Here is an 18,883-nt window from a genome sequence, read left to right on the forward strand (position 1 = left end):
ATCTCAATCGTATTGAGCATTTAAGGGATGAATTAAAAAAAGGCTATTCGCCGTCATCCTATGCCTCCAGAAAATTTGGTACAGTTATGGCCCTGGTAGAGGAATATCGGGCTATTCCCCAGGCAAGGATAACACTTAGTCGCTAGGCAGTAGTAGATAGGCATGACGCACTCGTGCGTAATAAGTTTCTCGTACGACAAATATTTCTAAACTTTAAAAATATTTTTAATTTGCCGGAATTGTATTTAATATTCAAGATACCTTACACGAATAAATTATTTTCTAATTTAGTCCAATTATCTCAAACTCGAATAAATGTAGTCCAAAAAGATATTCTCCAGCAGAAAAGTTATTCGAGTAATTGTCTTTTTATCTCGAGACGGTGTCCTTGGTGGGAAATGTAAGGTTAAGAAGGGAAATATGAGGAAGGTGACGATTTCCAACTGTTGATCATGGTGTTACTACTGAATACAAACAATATCTACTCGGCCTGTCCCATACCATTCCGGCCAGAATTAAAAACGCTCAAGGGTTGGCATCCGTCTTTCGAAGGAAGTTTGGTCGAGTTGCAGAACTTAAATGCCAACTATCAGTTCCCTTTTCTATCTGGTGAAAAAATACACTGCCCATGAGCAACCTACCTACCAAGATGTATGGAGGCATTACTTCAATTGAGAGAGCACGTGTTGGAATCCAAAGTGTAAAAGTTAGTCAGGCCAAAGCTAGAGTGCCGCCAACTAGATTGGAGGGTAGCCCTAAATATGGTGGAAGAAATCTTAAAAGACACTGAAGTGCAGGTGTAAAAAAATACACTGCCCATGAGCAACCTACCTACCAAGATGTATGGAGGCATTACTTCAATTGGGAGAGCACGTGTTGGAATCCAAAGTGTAAAAGTTAGTCATGCCAAAGCTAGACTGCCGCCAACTAACTAGATTGGAGGGTAGCCCTAAATATGGTAGAAGAAATCTTTGAAGATACTGAAGTGCAGTTACTGGTCTGTTGCAATCCGCATCGTTATTGGTGCGGAGCGAAAGCCTTCCCTTGCCACTTTTATACAACTGGGAGTTGTAAAAGAGGGTCCAGTTGCCGATACCAGCATGCAGTTCCAGTTCCGACAATGTCTCAGGAGAAACCATCTCTTAAGAAGGGGGCAATGTTTTGTTACTTTCGAAGAGAGGCTATATAACTTTTCGGAGGCTATATTTTGGGCAATTTCAGCAGGCAGATACTGTCGCACTTGTACGACAAGCTTATGAATTATAAGCTTTATGAAAATATTTTAACTTCTAAAAATTTTCAAACTTCTAAAAATATTTTTTTGAAGTTTTATCTGCCGGAATTGTATTTAATATTCAGGATACCTTACACGAATAAATTATTCCCTACTTTAGTCCAATTATCTCAAACTCGAATAAATGTAGTCTAAAAAGATATTCTCCAGAAAAGTTATTCGAGTAATTTTCTTTTTATCTCGAGACGGTTTCCTTGGTGGGAAATGTGCGGTTGAAGTTGGGAAATATGCGGAAAGTGACGATTTCCAACTGTTGGCTGAGAAGACCCGGCTTGGTCTGACGTATGATAATGATTTCCGCTGCAGCCGAACGCTGTAACCGAAGGCGGCAAACTTTAATATTGATAAACTTTTTATGTGCTCCTTTTTTTCTCCCATAGATACACAGTTGTATAGTGTTTAGCGAATAATTTACGGAGGGTTGATAAAAGTTTATTTTGCGAGTTTCGTAAGCTTTGTGTATAGACATTTTAACGCATATTTGAGTATCTCAGGAAATTAAATGAGTGAACTTGAACTTATGTACTTTTTCGTTAACTATACAAAGATTATAAAAAATTGAGAGAATAATGTAAAAATATAATAATACTACGGTATTGTCTATTTCCTGTGTAATGTAGGACCCGTAGCACTGCAAAACAACAAAAGGTGGACATTGTACATTGAAGGTGAACTTTGGTGAATTTTAGCCACCTAAAGCCATGGTATTACTTCACGTTCTTCGTTCTTTTTCCTGTGAATAAGCTTGTTAGTCAATAGCTTGCCAAAATTTAGAAAATCAGTTTGATTCATTTCGAGGACATTTAAAGCGGGTTTTCCCTGTACACTCCTAATGAAACTGCACCAGTCATGTGGTACCTCTATGTTCATTGTGGTTTTCTTTTTTGCCTCTCAATTAAGGCATGAACTTCATCTGCTTCCATGTGTGTGTGCCCAGGCTCCATAAACTTATGATTAATTTCAGTTACGGAACCTTTTTCTTGCATAAGAGTACAAAACATTGTTATTAAGTAGATGTTCTTATTTTGTCCTGCGTACGAGTCGCTGTAAAAATTTACCTTGTTATAGATTCTGGTAAAGACAACACAAATCTTCTAACACAGGAGGCTATTTCTGCACCACCCCGACCGGCTATGGTTTCATTTCACAGGAAGCAGGTACCGGTGCTTGCGTTGATATCTGTGGAATAAAAAGTCAAATTGAAGACCCATAGCTGTCTCTGGTAAAACGACAGACCGTTTCTTAAATAGGGAGTGGGGAGGCACTTTTCCAAATCAAAAGAAGCTGTAACTGTTGCTCCATCCATTTTGGAACTTTCTTTATCTGCTGCTTTCATTGAGTAAGCTTTTCCTGCGAGAAGCAAATGGTCATCTTTTTGTTTTTTCAGCATCGCTCTTTCTTCCTGTTGTTGCTCATTAACCTCCTTTAGACTAGCTAAGGATTTGAGAGCTAAGTTAATCCTGTCACACTTAGAACATGTGTCGTTAGCAGGATGACGAAAGGACATGTTATATTCTTCGATAAATAATATGTCTGTACTGGCATTCCAGTTGTGGAGCAATGCCATTCTCTCTGCAATAATCACAATGGTGTTTGTACATTAATGCTATCGAAAGATCTGAACCAAGATACTTTTTGGCAGTTCTTTCCCGTGAATAATGACTGGTATATGCCGGGATACTTTCAATGTGTTGTCGTATCACACCTTTGCTTCTATCATCGATCTTTGCATGAGATGTGTGCTTACCACGGCCATCAGAAGAACATATATCACCATTTCCCCTTTTTTCTCTACGATTATTCTGACTTTTTTCAAAGTTAAGTCAAGTGTAGCTAAATACATTTATTGGCATACTTCTGTTTTATTACTTTCTATTTTCAAGAAATATCTTCTAGAATATACTCGTCTACTGCTATCTTGCTTTTCTAAATCAAATGGGCCAAAGTGACACATTGGCCTTTATAAAATTCAGCTACTGGGCACATTGGCCGTTAAAACATATGTTTATTTTTTAAATGATCTATTTTAGGAGATTGGCCATTTACTAGTGAAAGTATGAAAAAAGACATGAATATTGGTACCATAAGCTAAAAACCGCAATTTTTGGAGATTGGTCCTTATTCTTCCAAGGTACAGATATAAGAAAGCAACAATGACAATACAATTGGAAGAAACCACAAAACCCATACCAGGGACCAGACAAGGAAATGTTATTTCTCCTAAACTATTTACATTAGCACTGGAAGATGTTTTCAAAACAATGGAATGGACAAACATGGGAATAAACATAAATGGAAAGAAACTAAACCACCTAAGATATGCAGACGATGTAGTAGTAATAGCATCAAGTTTTGAAGAACTACAAACCATGCTAACCGAACGAGCAAATGAATCCGAACAAATAGGTCTAAAAAGGAATTTTGCCAAAACAAAAACAATGACAAACACACAAGATAATAGAAACGTAATACTAAACGACACCACAATAGAAGCGGTTAATGATTATATATATTTGGGACAGATAATAAAAATAAATAAGGAAAACCAAACAGCGGAGGTAAAAAGAAGGGTCAGATTAGCTTGTGCAGCATTTGGGAAATTAAAACGGGTCCTAAAGAATAAAAAAATACAACAATACTTAAAAACAAGAGTGTTTGACCAATTGTCACATACGCATGCCAAACATGGACCTTGACCAAGGCAAACATGGATAAAATAATGAAGACACAAAGAACCATGGAGAGAGCAATGTTGGGAGTAAAATTAACAGACAAAAAGCAAAACAACTGGGTAAGAAATAAAACAAAAGTCAAAGACGCAGGACAACATATAGCCAGGCTAAAATGGAGCTTCGCAGGTCATAACGCTAGGCTAACGGACAATAGGTGGAATACCACGGTACAACAATGGAGGCCATGGACAGGAAAGAGAGCAAGAGGACGACCCCAGATGAGATGGGGAGACGCCATTAAAAAGATAGGAGGAACGCACTGGAAACAGAAAGCACTAAACAGAAGCGAATGGAGGAAACTGGGGGAAGCCTATGTTCAAAATTGGACGAATTAAAGGGCAAAAGAAAAAGAATGTTTTTCCAGAAATGTGAAGTTTTCACTTGCATAGAGCACAGTCGGCTATATTTTTATCCTTGTCTCTCGTGTAAGTTTTCTTTTCCCAGTATTGATGCTAACGCATAGCATAACTTGTTTGATTATTTCCCGGTCTAATTTTCTGTCGTTAGTAATTATACTTCCCAGGTATTGGCAAGTTGTAACTATTTCCAATTCTGAGATTTATCTCCGAGATTCTTATCTTCTTGACGCTGATTATTATCTTACCTTTTTCCTCGTTTATTTTCATTTTTAGTTCTTCTATTTGTTCTACCCATATATCCATTAGTTTCTACATTTTATTCTCGGAATCTGCTATAAGTAGAGCTCTTGTTACAGGTTGTAATCTCTGGTATCCCATTATTGACTGTAAGTGGTTGGTTCTTACTTTAGTATTTCTTATCAATTCGTTCATTACTATTATGAATAGCATAGACTATCTCCTTGTTTAATACCTCTCTTCCAATTAAATTCTTCCGATCTTTCCCCTGTTATTTGTACTCTTCCTTTTACCTCTTTGTAAGTAAATACTTTCTATAATTTTTATTAATGTATTTGGTACATTTATTTTCCTCGCGCATTTCCCTATAATTTGTCTTTCTATCGTATGAAATGCTTCTCTTAGACCTATGAATGGTAATATTTGTTTCCCCCGAGTCTATGCTTTTTTCCATTAGGTTCCTAGTGATATACAGGGTGAGTTTTTAGTGCGGGATCGGTCGATAATTCCATTACGGTATAGAAAATCGAAAAAAGTTATTTAGAAAAAATGTAGGCAATGATATTCTCCACGCTTGGAAAATATGTCCATTTCTACAGGGTGGTCAATAACAGCGTGGTATATCAAACATATAATTTTTTAAATGGGACACCCTATATATCTTTTCATATTTATATTCCCCTCATAATTCTTGTTCATATAATATAGGGTTTTGGATTACTATACAGAGTATTTAACAAGTTATGACCATTTTTATTTCGAAATCCCTATGAGATTAACACCCTGTATATAAAGAAGTAATTCATAGACAATAATTTGTTTTATGTAGTAAGATAGACAATATACTGTAGTTTTTAAATTAAGTCCAATTGAAATCATTGACGAATGTTTGTATACAGGGTGAACTACAAAACCAAATTACGATTTTCTCGATTTTTTTAAATGGGTCACCCTATATTTTATTTTTTTTAAATATTGTATTTATTATACTCTTTCATTTTTATATAGCATTCCCTATATCTAAACTTATTACTTTCGAAGATATTTTTAGTTTTCTTGAACTTTCGGGAATACATTCAATTTTTCTAGTAGAAATAAGTTGGTATTGAATCACAATTAAATATTAAACAAAATTATTTTTATTCAATAAATATCTAACACAAAATATAAACCATAGCAATATGCAATGAATGTATCAATAAATGTGGTATTAAGGAATTATCATATTTCCCTAATATACAAGAATCCTACAATTCCTCCAAAAAGATATAGGTATATTGTGTATAATAAAATTACAAGATTATAAGATATAGATTTAATAAACAACTCACACAAAACAATATACAACTAATTTAATAGTTTTTAGATTATTACATCAACAGCATTCTAAGCCAAGAAGTTTTTAGTAACACATTCCTAATTGCAGATTGTGACCCGCAGTTATTAATAATATAATTTTCATAATAAATTTCATTAATATGCATCAAGAAATCCCTACTTTGTTACCACTCAAACTAGGTGATCTATAAATGTTTAAGGTGATATTGTTAGAGATTATGTGATTGGTCCACATTTTTTGACGGTTGACGGAAGGTTTTTCAAGTGGGGCTATATAAAAAACCTTGTATACCACAAGCATCCAACAAAGCTTGATGATATGAACAATAGAATAAAAGAAGCTTTTAATAATATTGACTTACAAAAATGTTAGAAATGTGGCTCTGTCATTTGAATATCGGTTACAAAATTGCATAGACGTTGAAAGTGGTCATTTTCAACATTTACTTTAGACTTATATCCTTAACATCACCTTAATTGGTACATTCATTAAATTTTGTTATGGTTTATTATTTTTTTGTTAGTTATTTATTGAATGAAAATATTTGTTATATTATTATATAATACTTGTTTGTTAAGTTATTTATATAAGAATTGAATGTATTCCCGGCAAATGAAGAAAACTAAAAATATCTCAGAAACTAATAAGTTTAGGTATAGGAGATGCTATATAAAAATTAAAGAGTATCATAAATACAATATTTAAAAAAATATATATAGGGTGATATATTAAAAACAATTGAGAAAATCGTAATTTTGTTTTGTAGTTTAAAAGTGCTTATAAAAATGAATGTTCTACTAAAAAATTCTTGGCTTAGAATGCTGTTGATATACCAATCTAAAAACTGTTATATCAGTTGTATATTGTTTTGATTTATGTTTCATGTAAGTTATTTATTGAATAAAAATAACCTTGTTATATTATTATATACAATACAAAGTTTTTTTTGTAGGAATTTTACGATTCTTGTATATTAGGGAAATACGATAATTTCTTAATATCACATTTATTGGTATATTCACTACATATTGCTATGGTTTATATTTTGTGTTAGTTATTTATCTAATAAAAATAATTTTGTTTAATTATCACCCAATACTAACTTATTTCTACTAGCAAAATTGAATGTATTCCCGAAATTTGAAGAAAACTAAAAATATCTCGGAAAGTAATCAGTTTGGATATAGGGAATGCTATATAAAAATGAAAGAGTATATTAAATACAATAATGTTTAAAAATAAAATATAGGGTGATTCATTTAAAAAAATAGAGAAAATCGTAATTTGGTTTTGTAGTTCACCCTGTATACAAATATTCGTCAATGATGTGAATTGGACTTAATTTAAAAACTACAGTGTATTGTTTATCTTAATACATAAACCAAATTATTGTCTACGAATTACTTCTTTATATACAGGGTGTTAATCTCAAAGTGATTTCGAAATAAAAATGGTCATAACTTGTTAAATACTCTGTATAGTAATGCAAAACCATATATTATATGAACAAGAACTATGAGGAGAATATAAATATGAAAAAATATACAGGGTGTCCCATTTAAAAAATTATATGTTTGTTATACCACGCATTTACTGATCACCCTGTAGAAATGGACATATTTTCCAAACGTGGAGAATATCATTGCCTACATTTTTTTTAAATAACTTTTCTCGATATTTTATATCATAATGGAGTTATCGACCGATCCCGCACTAAAAACTCACCCTGTATATGTTGTGATTTGTCTGTCTTCCTGGTCTAAATACCGCTTTTTCTATAAAGAATTAAAACAATTTGAACCTTATCTTTTTATTTTGTACGGAACATACTAACAAAAATAACGACCGCTTACAATAAATCCTCAAACATATTCTTGGTTAGGTTAGAGCTTTTATCGGCCCGTCTTCCGAGACGCAAAGAATATTTTCGGTGCTGAGCTCTTGGATATATTGCCCGTAAAGATAAAACTCGAAAAATTTTCCCTTTAGTTTTCGACATATTAGATAAAATTTATGTTCTGTCGATTTCAAAAAAAATCTGGCACATTCTACCTAGATTTTCCGTGCGAAAGCTCAGCTTTAAAGCTCCGCGATGTGTCTTCGTTTAGTTTTATCGGTCCATATTTAAATCAAAACTTCCAAAAGGGATTGGATTAATTAAAAATGCGATAGAAATAAACTTAAATAAACGAAATCCACAAGAACAATTTTCTGCAGTCGGCTGTATACCATTAATCACAAAAATTAATTAAAACCCTTTAGAAAATGCATATTTTTAATAAAAAGACCCTTTTGGGATACATCACAGAACGTTTTCGAAATAATAATTCCATCATCAGTGCTGCTTACAGCTTTACATGCTTGAACCACCAAAATGTATGGGTGAAAATCCTTTACATTTTATAAAGATGTAAGAAATTGACATGTTTATATAAAATAATGTCTGATGTTTCAAATATTGGATTGCCAGTCCTGAGGGTCAGAACCTCATATTATAGACTATTGCTATTTAGAGTCGGTAATCTGAGGTTCTGGCACTCAGGACTAAAGTATTTTTCACCTAAGAAGACCGCTTTGCAATTAAATGCTGATAACTTTATTACTAGCGGACCAAATAAGCGGCGATATATTTTACACTATCTGTATAAATAACATTTTACTGGTCTGTTGTGTCAATCAGCACTACTCAACAAGTTTTCGTTTATTCGTTTAAAGAGCACACAGTAGCGATCAACAGGTAGCAACAAACGCGGTCCAAGATTGCGAAAGTTCTGCGAACTTTCAAAAGTGAGGCAACAGTGCGTCGGTAATTCGACACTGACAGTGACGTTTATACTATCAAAAACAATAATTTTTATACACATAGGCGCGAAATGTTGCCACGTATTTTTAATAGTTCCAATGAAATTTACAGTATTGTTTTATTGTATTATAAAGTTTTTTAGGGTGAAATATGAAGGTCCTAAGTGTAGCATAAATGGTTGAAAAACGTAAAATGCGAATACTTGTTTTTGTATGGTTTTCTTCGCAATTATTGCTATTTTGCAACAAGGGTGACTATTTTTTAAATTTTTAACCAATTCTATATTGTAGGAAATTTAATTACGCAACTCTTATGTTACTCCAACTTTTCTCGGAAATGAATACTTTTAAAGTTATAATTAAAAAAACCAAGAAAAAAATCGAATTTTTCCTTAATTTTTTGACATTTTGATTATTTAAACAATGTTCCGGACCTTTTTGAGAGGGAGGATAACTCAAGTATTATTATTTGATTTATTTTCAAGCAATTTCTGCAAAAAAATTTGAGTCACCTCTCAACGTCCAAATGTACTAATATTTTTACAGATGCGCCCTGGTCTATATAATTTATGAAAATATTTCAATTCAAAAATAATGATAGATAATAAATCTTGACATGACTTTAAATTATTATGTTTAATGTCAAATCGAGAGGTGTGATTGATTTCTCGTAAACTGTAGGACAAAACTGCATTAAGTTGTGTAGAATAAATAAAACACACTGGAAAAATTAAAAATTAAATTTGAAATTAAACAAAATGAATAACTTTTACAGTGAACAAGTGTGGAATTTAAATATATGTATTACAATTCGAAATATACATTTTAAACGTTATTTTTTTTTATTTAGATTTAGTGCAATTCCGTTATCTGTGATGGCAACAACGAAGTGATTCACGAACAATAATTGTCAGTCTGAACACAGGTTTACGTTGGGAAAAAAAAGTGTACCAGTTTTATATGCCGCGAAGTGTACATCATGTGACACCTCATTTAAAAGCTTTTGAAAGACTGATTACAAAAATCTATAATACATATAATAATATAATTATTATTTTTTAAATAAACGGTTATTTTTCTTAAAATCCACACTTCGTTTTGAACACCGAATTATAGAAAAAACAACCCCAAGTGACGAAAAAAAGTGCTCTTCCACCATGACAGCATACCGGCTCACACCTCCGCCGTCTCTTTGGCCAAATTGGTCGAATTGGGTTACAAACTGCTGTCCCATCCACCTTACGCTCCAGATTTGACACTGTACGATTCCTTTTTGTTTCCAAACTTGAAAAGTCACTAGCCGGGCAGAAATTTAGGTCGAATGAGGAGTTCATTGCCGCTATGGCAGCCTACTTTGAAAACGACGAGAAACCGTTTTTTTTTCAGACGGGATAAAATAGATCATAGCTGGGTCAAGTGTATCGAGCTCAACGGACTATGTTCAGAAATAAATCACCACTTTTCCAAACTGCTCGTTTTTCTTTTGTGGGCTAAGTACTTATCAAACCTCCCTATTATGTCAATTTTTAAAAATAAAAATGAATTGATGGTAGAACAGTAAATATTTAGGGACCGTTCAAGTATTACGTAACGCAGGTTAGGGGGGGGTCAAAAATCTTTAAAAATTGCATTACGTAATAGTTAAACGCCCGTTACAGTGCGTTACGTAGGGGGCAGGGGGAGGGGGGTCAAAAGTCTTCAAAAATCGCGTTACGTAATACTTGAACGCTCCCTTAGCCCCGTTTTTTATAGGCTATTGATTATGTATTTTAGAAAGGAACTACAACGTTAACGGGGTTTTAATGTTTCATATAATCAATGGACCTCTGGACCAATGGACCAATGGAAATATGAAAAACCCGCAGAGTGCTACCATTTAAAGGGGTGCGCTTTTGAGAAAGGGGTGAATTAGTCCCTAGGCACAGGGCGAATTAGGGTGAGTTCTATGCACTTTTGGTACAAACACGTCTAAGGAAAATTGTTCCAGGTTAAATTTACCATCGAAACATTACGTCTTAAAGTCAAAAATATTTTTTTACAAAAATATATTCAAAAGAAAAGCAAGAAAAAAACACGAAAGATAGCAATTTTGTTTTTTGCCCCATAACTTTTTTCTAAGGGGATATATGTATAGGCATTGCTTCACAGAAAAAAAACTTCCACCCTTCCTCCTTCCACTGGTGTAACCAGAGAAGGTTCCCATTGTTTTCATTCTGGTGGGATGTAGAATAGCATTATGTTGTTTTATATGCCATTAGAGTGAAAACTTAGTCTTTTTTCTAGCAGTTGCCGCTAGGGCATCTATACCATTTCGTTCGTTGCAATCCGGACTGCACGCTGGGGTTTGTTTTGGTTGGATCAGAGAGAGCAGCATATGTGCCTCCTGATGAGAGACTAATAAGTTTCGAAACCGGTAGAGATGCTTGCTGCACTCTCTGATTGGACTAGAATATGGTTCGGCTGTATTTTCGTTTTGCAACGAAATTGAAAATGGTTATTCATTTTTGCATAGAAAACAGTTACAGAGCAATGTTTTGCGAAATAATGGGGAAAATGACCCAAAGGGTCATTCCATTTCAAATCACTCAATTTTGGAGCAAAAAAAATTTTGGACCTCCGATTTGTCTGAAAGTTGGTATATAGCTTCTGCGGGACGTAAAAATAAGATATTTAAGGTCAAAAAATCTTCTTCTTCTTTTTTCTCAAAATGTTATTTTATGCGATTTTACAGTGATTTGGTGTTTATTTATACAAATTTGCATTTTCTATCGTAAAGTGTCAATGGAAAACATAATATTTCAATAGAAGGGACTCAAAAATGTCATTATATGGCCTTATAACAAGTTACTTTGATTCAAAACAAGCTTTTGATCAAATTTTATAGTGTAGAAAACGTTAAAATACCGTCTCTTACATTTTTCTCCATTTACAAAATACATCATAATCGATTTGGCGGAAAATTTGCCCACAGATAGACAATACATAGTACTTTAAGTGGTGAGAAGGATTTGAATTATATTACAATACCAAAAAAGTTACATGCAATATTATAGTCAAAAATATAGGCGTCTACTGTAAGTACAATTAACTCGAAAATATCGACCTCACGACAAAAATTGTTAAAAAGAAATTGTAATAATTGTAAATACGATATATTTGGAACAATTTCAGTTGCTACCATTTTTGTCGAAAAGTTAAAAATGGCGGAGATATTGAGCAAAACAGGTTCTCCTTTAAAATCAAGATGGCGGCTAACGTAACGGAGGAATTCATTCGTGATTTTAAATTTAGGCTACTATTGACTCCCCTAAAGACCAAAAAAATAAAATTTTGGGCAGCTCGGCATTCAAGGTCAAATGCTATCCCGACTGGACTAATATATACTTTTGAGTCTGATATTACTGCATGTAACTTTTTTGGTATTGTAATATAATCCAAATCCTTCTAACCACTTAAAGTCCTATCTTTTGGCTATCTGTGGGCAAATTTTCAGCCAAATCGATGATGATGTATTTTGGGAATGGAGGAAAATGTAAAAAACGGTATTTTATCGTTTTTATACTATAAAATTTGATCAAAAACTTGTTTTGATTCAAAATAACTTGTTATAATGCCATATAATGACATTTTTGAGTCCTTTCTATTAAAATATTATGTTTTTCATTGATACTTTACGACAGAAAATGCAAATTTGTTTAAATAAACACCAAATCACTGTAAAATCGCATAAAATAACATTTTGAGAAAAAAAGAAGAAGAAGATTTTTTGACCTTAAAAATCTTATTTTTACGTCCCGCAGAAGCTATATACCAATTTTCAGACAAATCGGAGATCCAAAATTTTTTGCCTGAGTGATTTGACATGGAATGTACCCAAAAATGCTGTGAGCGGCGAACTTTGAAAAATCCTGTTTCGGAAACTATAAATCGTAGAGACTTTTGCCAAACTTCGTTTTAAAGAGGAACGGTGGAACTTACTTTTTGTTAAAGCAATACCTATACCTATATCCCTGTGGAAAAAAGTTATGGGACACAAAACAAAATTGCTTTATTTCGTGTTTTTTTCTTGCTTATCTTTTGAATATATTTTTTTTAAATATTTTTGACTTTAAAATTTGATATTTCGATAGTAAATTTAACCTGGAACAATTTTCGTATAAACGTGTTTGTATTAAAAGTGTATAGAACTCACCCTAATTCACCCTGTGCCTAATTAGGGACTAATTCATCCCTTTCTCAAATACGCACCCATTTAAATGGTAGCACTCCGCGGTTTTTTCAAATTTAGAGGTTTATCGACCATATGAGACAATGAAATTCCTTTAACGTTGTAGTTCCTTTTAGTTCTTTTAATTTGAACATAATCAATAATAGCCTGTTTACTGATTTGAAATTTTTCACGATTAGAATTCATTCATTTATTTCATTAAGGTATTTACGTGGCCGCCTCTGTTTTATTCCATTAATTACTATTCTTCTTTTTAGTTCGTCCTCTGTTGTAGTTAGTTTGACAACTTTTCTCACAATTAAGGGCTTACATCGGCGGCTAGTGTGGTTTCACGATGAGTTTGATGAGTATCGAACTAGCTGAGAATAGAAAATAAACGAGCTTTTGTTTTCGGTAACCGTAACTTATCGCCTTAAATTTCGAGTGCCTGCCGTTGCGAAGGACTCTACATATTCTTGGCAAGAACTCAGAAAACATTTCAGGCCGATTAATCATTAAATACCGACCTAGCATAGCTGCACTAACCTTAAAAGTTAATAAGAAATAGCTGCAGTGCAGCGGTTCAGAAGGGCTGGTGAGAGGACATGATACTTTTTATTTGTTGTCACTAAAATAGTCTTTTGGAGTATTTTTTTATTAGAAACTTAATTTATATTGTGCAACGAGCGTTTAAGATGGTCATTATGAAGCGAATATGAGGGATACAACATGAGCCGTGAAGCGACGAATGTCGCATGTCGTATAGAATACGAGCAGTTGGACTGCCTCTGCTTCTCTTGTCCAGAATACGAGCATCATAATGGTAAATAAATGCAAGTTGTATGCAGGATCATTTACATTTATTCTATGCTTATTCACAACAAAAACAATATATTCAAATTTATTTATTTTTTAACATAAACAACTTAAGTAGTAATATGATTAAATTAATTACTTTTTGCACGATTGATCATTTTTGACTGTTTACCATGACAGATTTTACGTCAATAGGTGACATTTACTAGCAACTCGACGGTAAGTAATCCAACTCGACGGTAAGTACTCCAACTCAACGGTAAGTAATTCACTTACCGTCGAGTTAAAAAATCTCTTAATTTTAATTTATTTTTTGAAAGAATAAAGAAAACTAACGAATTATTTATTAATATTGAAACTTATGGTACAATTTGTTAAATTGTTTAATGAAATCGCACTTGTTTGGGCTGTGGTTTCACTTCTAACAGAAACTCCTGCAGAATCGCATACATTAGTAGTATTACTAGTATTAGAATAATTGCGGAACACCCTTCTTCCCAAGCCCGTTCAATTTCTTCAAATTCACTTCCGGATTTAAGAATGCAACCAGAAATACTGTTTTCAAATCTCCGGAATAGTACAAGCGATATATTATTCGACGCGCCTTAGCAAGACGAGAACAAATATATACTTCCGGTTTCATGACTGTCCGTCTGTCAGCGAATATACCTCCTTCGTTATTAATACAGATAGAATGATAAACGAGGTGTCGAATGAAAGTTTATAATCCAAGGATGGTATTAAAGACGAGAAATTTTACCTCTGACTTCCAGTTTTAGAGTAACAACCAGAAGTACCGGAAGTAAGTCACCAAAATAGTATAAGCGATATATTATTCGACGTGCCTTAACAAGATGAGAACAAATGCATGATTTTGGTTTTATGTCATTTCCGGTTAAAAAGTTCTAACCGGACCTTCCATACTATAGTCGCAGAAATAGTACATATCAATCGAAGCGTATTCAAAAGTCGAGCTTGAAGCTTTGGTTCAGGATTTGAAGTTATTTCCGTTTAAACAATTGTGACCGAAAGTTTAGTAAAAATTATTCAAAATTAGCGAACTCATATACCAGTCGACGCAAAGTTAGACGAAGAGTTCAAATATCGACTTCCGGTCCTACTTTCGATCACATTGGATGAAAACCTAAGACTAACGAAGTCCAATTTACTTGTATTAAAGTATGAGAGTAGAAAAAAGTTACTATGGTTATTTAAATGATCATATGCTTAGCATACCGAATTTAGGTAATACTATTAAAGAGTAGAAATACATGCTATGGTGTATATTTTCACCTGCAAATAGCTAAATTTGTACTATCAAATATTTGCTTAGTATAATGTAAAAAAAATCTTCAAACTTTTTTGAAGTAAACTAAAATTAACTAGAAAATTACAATCCATGCTCCATAAAAATAAAACAAAAAAAACCATGCCAAAAGAATAAACAAGGTGAATTCGTTTCGCTTTCAGGAAAGATAATTGTTAAGAATTTTCATAAATTCCTGAATATATTCGGAGAAACAAAAATTTATTAAAATCATTTAACTGTTTAAAATTAAAAAAACTGTTGACAGCACTGTATCTTTCTAAGAATTGGAATGGTTCGGTGTTATGTGTTTTCATATACGGTGTGGAAAGCTGGACACTAAATAATGGACTCCTGAAAAAGATAGAGGCTTTTGAAATGCGGTTCTACAGACGCGTTCTTAGAATCTCCTGGACTGATAGAGTCACAAATCAGGCAGTACTTGGAAGAATGAATATTGAATTTGAATCTTTGTTTAAAAAAAGCAATAATTAGGAAAAAGTAGAAAAACTGGAGTTTTTTATTAAAAACGTTTTTGACCCCCCAAACATAACGCGGAGGGTACCCTCACCATCATAACTTTCCACCGAAAAAATTCCCTAGTCTCTCCTAGTTGACAAATTTCAATTTGTCAAAGTGCATTCGAAAGCTTAAGCCTTTTTTTAAATGTAAAAAAGTTTTCTACTATTTGAAATCCTTATTTTGGGCATAGCATAATTTTGCAAATTTGCAATTTTTTGCGGGCCCTGCATTGCAAAATTATTGTGCAAAAACTGTAAACCGATCCTAATGAAATTTAGCACACGTTTCAGTCGTATTATAGGGGTTTTCTAGGCGAAATATGAAGGCTAAGTTATGTATAATAGACCATTCATCATCGGTAAAAAACTGTAAGCTGTAAAACCGTGGAATTTTGAGAATCAACACCGATTTTAATAAAAATTCGGATTTAAGCTCTGTTGCCCTCTTCTTCAAAATCTACCCTATGCCGAACTGCGCTTTTGCCCTGGGGATGAAAACAACCCCATCTAGGGGATGAAAATTGTTTAATCAAAATAACTATGGAAATCGATAGTAACCAATTCTGAATAAATTTTGTTCTATAAAATTTTTGTGCAAAACTGACACTTTCCAAGTTATTAGCGATTGAAACTAATTTTAATTTTATAGAAAAAATCATTAAAAACAAAATTGTGGCTAATAAAAAAAAAACAAAGAGATTCGCATCGTAAAGACCTATGTAAACTCAATAAGAATTGAGTTATTCCTCTTTAAAGGATTGTTATTTTCGAAGAACCTTCAATCTCAAATAACTCGAATGTGGTGCAATTTATTGGGAAAAATCTTTCAAATAAGCTCTGACAAAAGTTTTTTGATTAATAACTGACTGACTTATGACGAAAATAAAGTCGTTCTCTGCTTTCTTCTTTTTGAAATGTAACAATTAGACCATCGTCAATGCACTCTTAATAGAAATGAATAGCTTCCCAATTGAAATTACCTTTACTTAGATATAATTGATACGATGCATGTGATTCGACCGGTTTGGAATGCTTAGTGTAGAAAAACATAGGTGATAAAATCGGAAATGACATTATAATTTAAAAAAACTGCATTATTCTTAAATAAACCTAAAAGTATTCATGATACAAAAACAAAAAAAAAACTTTCAGTAAAAAAAATTCTACAATTATTATTTGAAACATTTTTTCATATTACGAATACTTTTAGATTTATTTAAGAAAAATGCAATTTAAAAAAAAATGTCATTTTCGATTTAATCAGCTATTTTTTCTAAACAAGCATTCCAAACCGGTCAAATCACATGGATCGTATCAATTATACCAAAATGAAGTCAATTTCAAATGAGAAGCTATTCATTTCTATTAGGATTGTAACGACGAGGGTTTAATTTTAACATTTCAATAAGAAAAAAAGCAGAGAGCTACTTTATTTTCGTCATGTCAGTTTTTATGCAAAAAACTTTTATCAGAGCTTATTTGAAAGATTCTTTAATTTACTTTAAAAGATGTCTCTTAATTTTTCCCAAAAAATTGCACCACATTTGAGTTATTTGAGATTAAAGGTTCTCCACTTCGATGTTTTTCGAAAATAACCATCCTTTAAGGAGCTATTATAGCTCAGTCGTTATTGGGTTTACATAGATCTTTCAGACGAGAGTCTCTTTGTTTTTTATTAGCTACAATTTTTTTCTTAATGATTTTTTTCTATAAAATTAAATTTTTTTAAGTTATTCATGAAAAAGGTTATAAAACGTGAATTTTTTCAATGAAAAATAGATAGTTTCAATCGCTAATAACTTCCATGGTTATTTTATCTATCGACTTCCATGGTTATTTTAATTGAAAAAATTTTCATTCAAAGGTTATAATTACTACTTAAATCCAAATTTTCAAGAAAATCGACCTTGGTTCTCAAAATTCCTCGAGAAAATGGCTGTTGATTGGACTATAAGTGGTAGACAAAATTTATAGGAGAAACTCTACATTTTTGGACTTTTTTCCTAATTATTGCTTTTTTTAGACAATAAAAATTAAATTTTCATTTTTTATCTAGAATTTCTAACTATAATATGAAAAATTAAGAAACGGAACTTTTACCTTGTATATCTTTTGAGTTGTAGGCGAAAATATGGGCGAAAAAGCAAAAATTTTCCATTCTTTTCAGATTTTGTAACATAAAACATTAAGCACAATTCTCAAAAAATCTCTCTTATAGAAATTGGCCAACTTAAAACAGATCTGACATAGAAAATGTTGGAAAACCATTAAATATGCATGGACTGTTAATGACTAATTTGGAGTTAATTAAGACTTCTTAATTACTAATAAAATCATAAACTGACCTCAGGGTTCCTAATAAAGCTAACCAAATATTATTTTTATAATATAAAAAATGTTTTGCAAAATAAATTATTATTTCCTGTAAGCAATAGAATGTGAAAACGGCACGCTAACAAGTATCCATTGATCTACCTGTAGCGTATCCAGGTTCAGAACTGGAGTCATCGTCTGAAAAGCTCAGCTGTGGTTGGTGGTACTCGACGCAAGCGTGATGGTGATAAAAATGGTGCGGTACCGCATATTCCACAGCCGTGTGCCGACTTCCTACCCTATAGATTAGTACATTAATATCCAATTGAAATTTTTACCACAACTAAACACATACGACACAGATGTGATGGTGTGTGGAAGATAATTATAGTAAAGTTATATATATTTTAATTTTTTCGCAACGGACAAAGCACATAACTTATGGAAAATATAATGTCACTCAAATGTAATAAAATTTACATGAATAGATTCGTATTAACGTTACAATCATTTCTTATCATTGCACCAGCTCTGAATTTTGATTAATTACGGCGTAAATTGTAATTAAAGTTTAAACTGTCCTATTTACTAATTAAACTGTCCCATTCATAAATACTATTAGTGTAGTGGCTATTGAAAACAGCTTAACCCAGCGTGAGCTAAGCCGATTACAGATACTATATACTTTGGTACGACTGACCAAATTATACCTATTTTATTATTTATAAAATAAGTGTAAGCTTCTATCACAATACCTTCAGAAAGATTTACGAACTGGCGAATCAAAAAATCAAAAAAATTTATATCAGTTTACGCCGTTATTAATTAAAATTCAGAGTTGGCACAATGATATGAACTGATTGTAATTTCGAGATTAATCCATCCATGTAAATTTTATTTCATTTGAGTGACATTATATTTTCCATAAGATGTGTGCGGTTTCCTATTTAAATATTT

The 18,883-nt window shown here is 32.6% G+C and overlaps 1 protein-coding gene across 1 annotated transcript in view; it reads right to left on the bottom strand.

The window, feature by feature from the left end:
• The window catches only part of LOC114331454 (atypical protein kinase C), a 235,627-nt gene that overhangs the window by 198,408 nt on the left and 18,336 nt on the right, over window positions 1-18,883 (bottom strand). Inside the window, exon 2 of the mRNA XM_050646196.1 lies at window positions 18,089-18,225. Within this exon, the coding sequence (XP_050502153.1) occupies window positions 18,089-18,225 (137 nt within the window). The remainder of the gene's footprint in view (window positions 1-18,088; window positions 18,226-18,883) is intronic.

This window comes from Diabrotica virgifera, chromosome 3, assembly GCF_917563875.1.
Source record: "Diabrotica virgifera virgifera chromosome 3, PGI_DIABVI_V3a".
In the NCBI taxonomy this organism is placed as follows: domain Eukaryota; kingdom Metazoa; phylum Arthropoda; class Insecta; order Coleoptera; family Chrysomelidae; genus Diabrotica; species Diabrotica virgifera.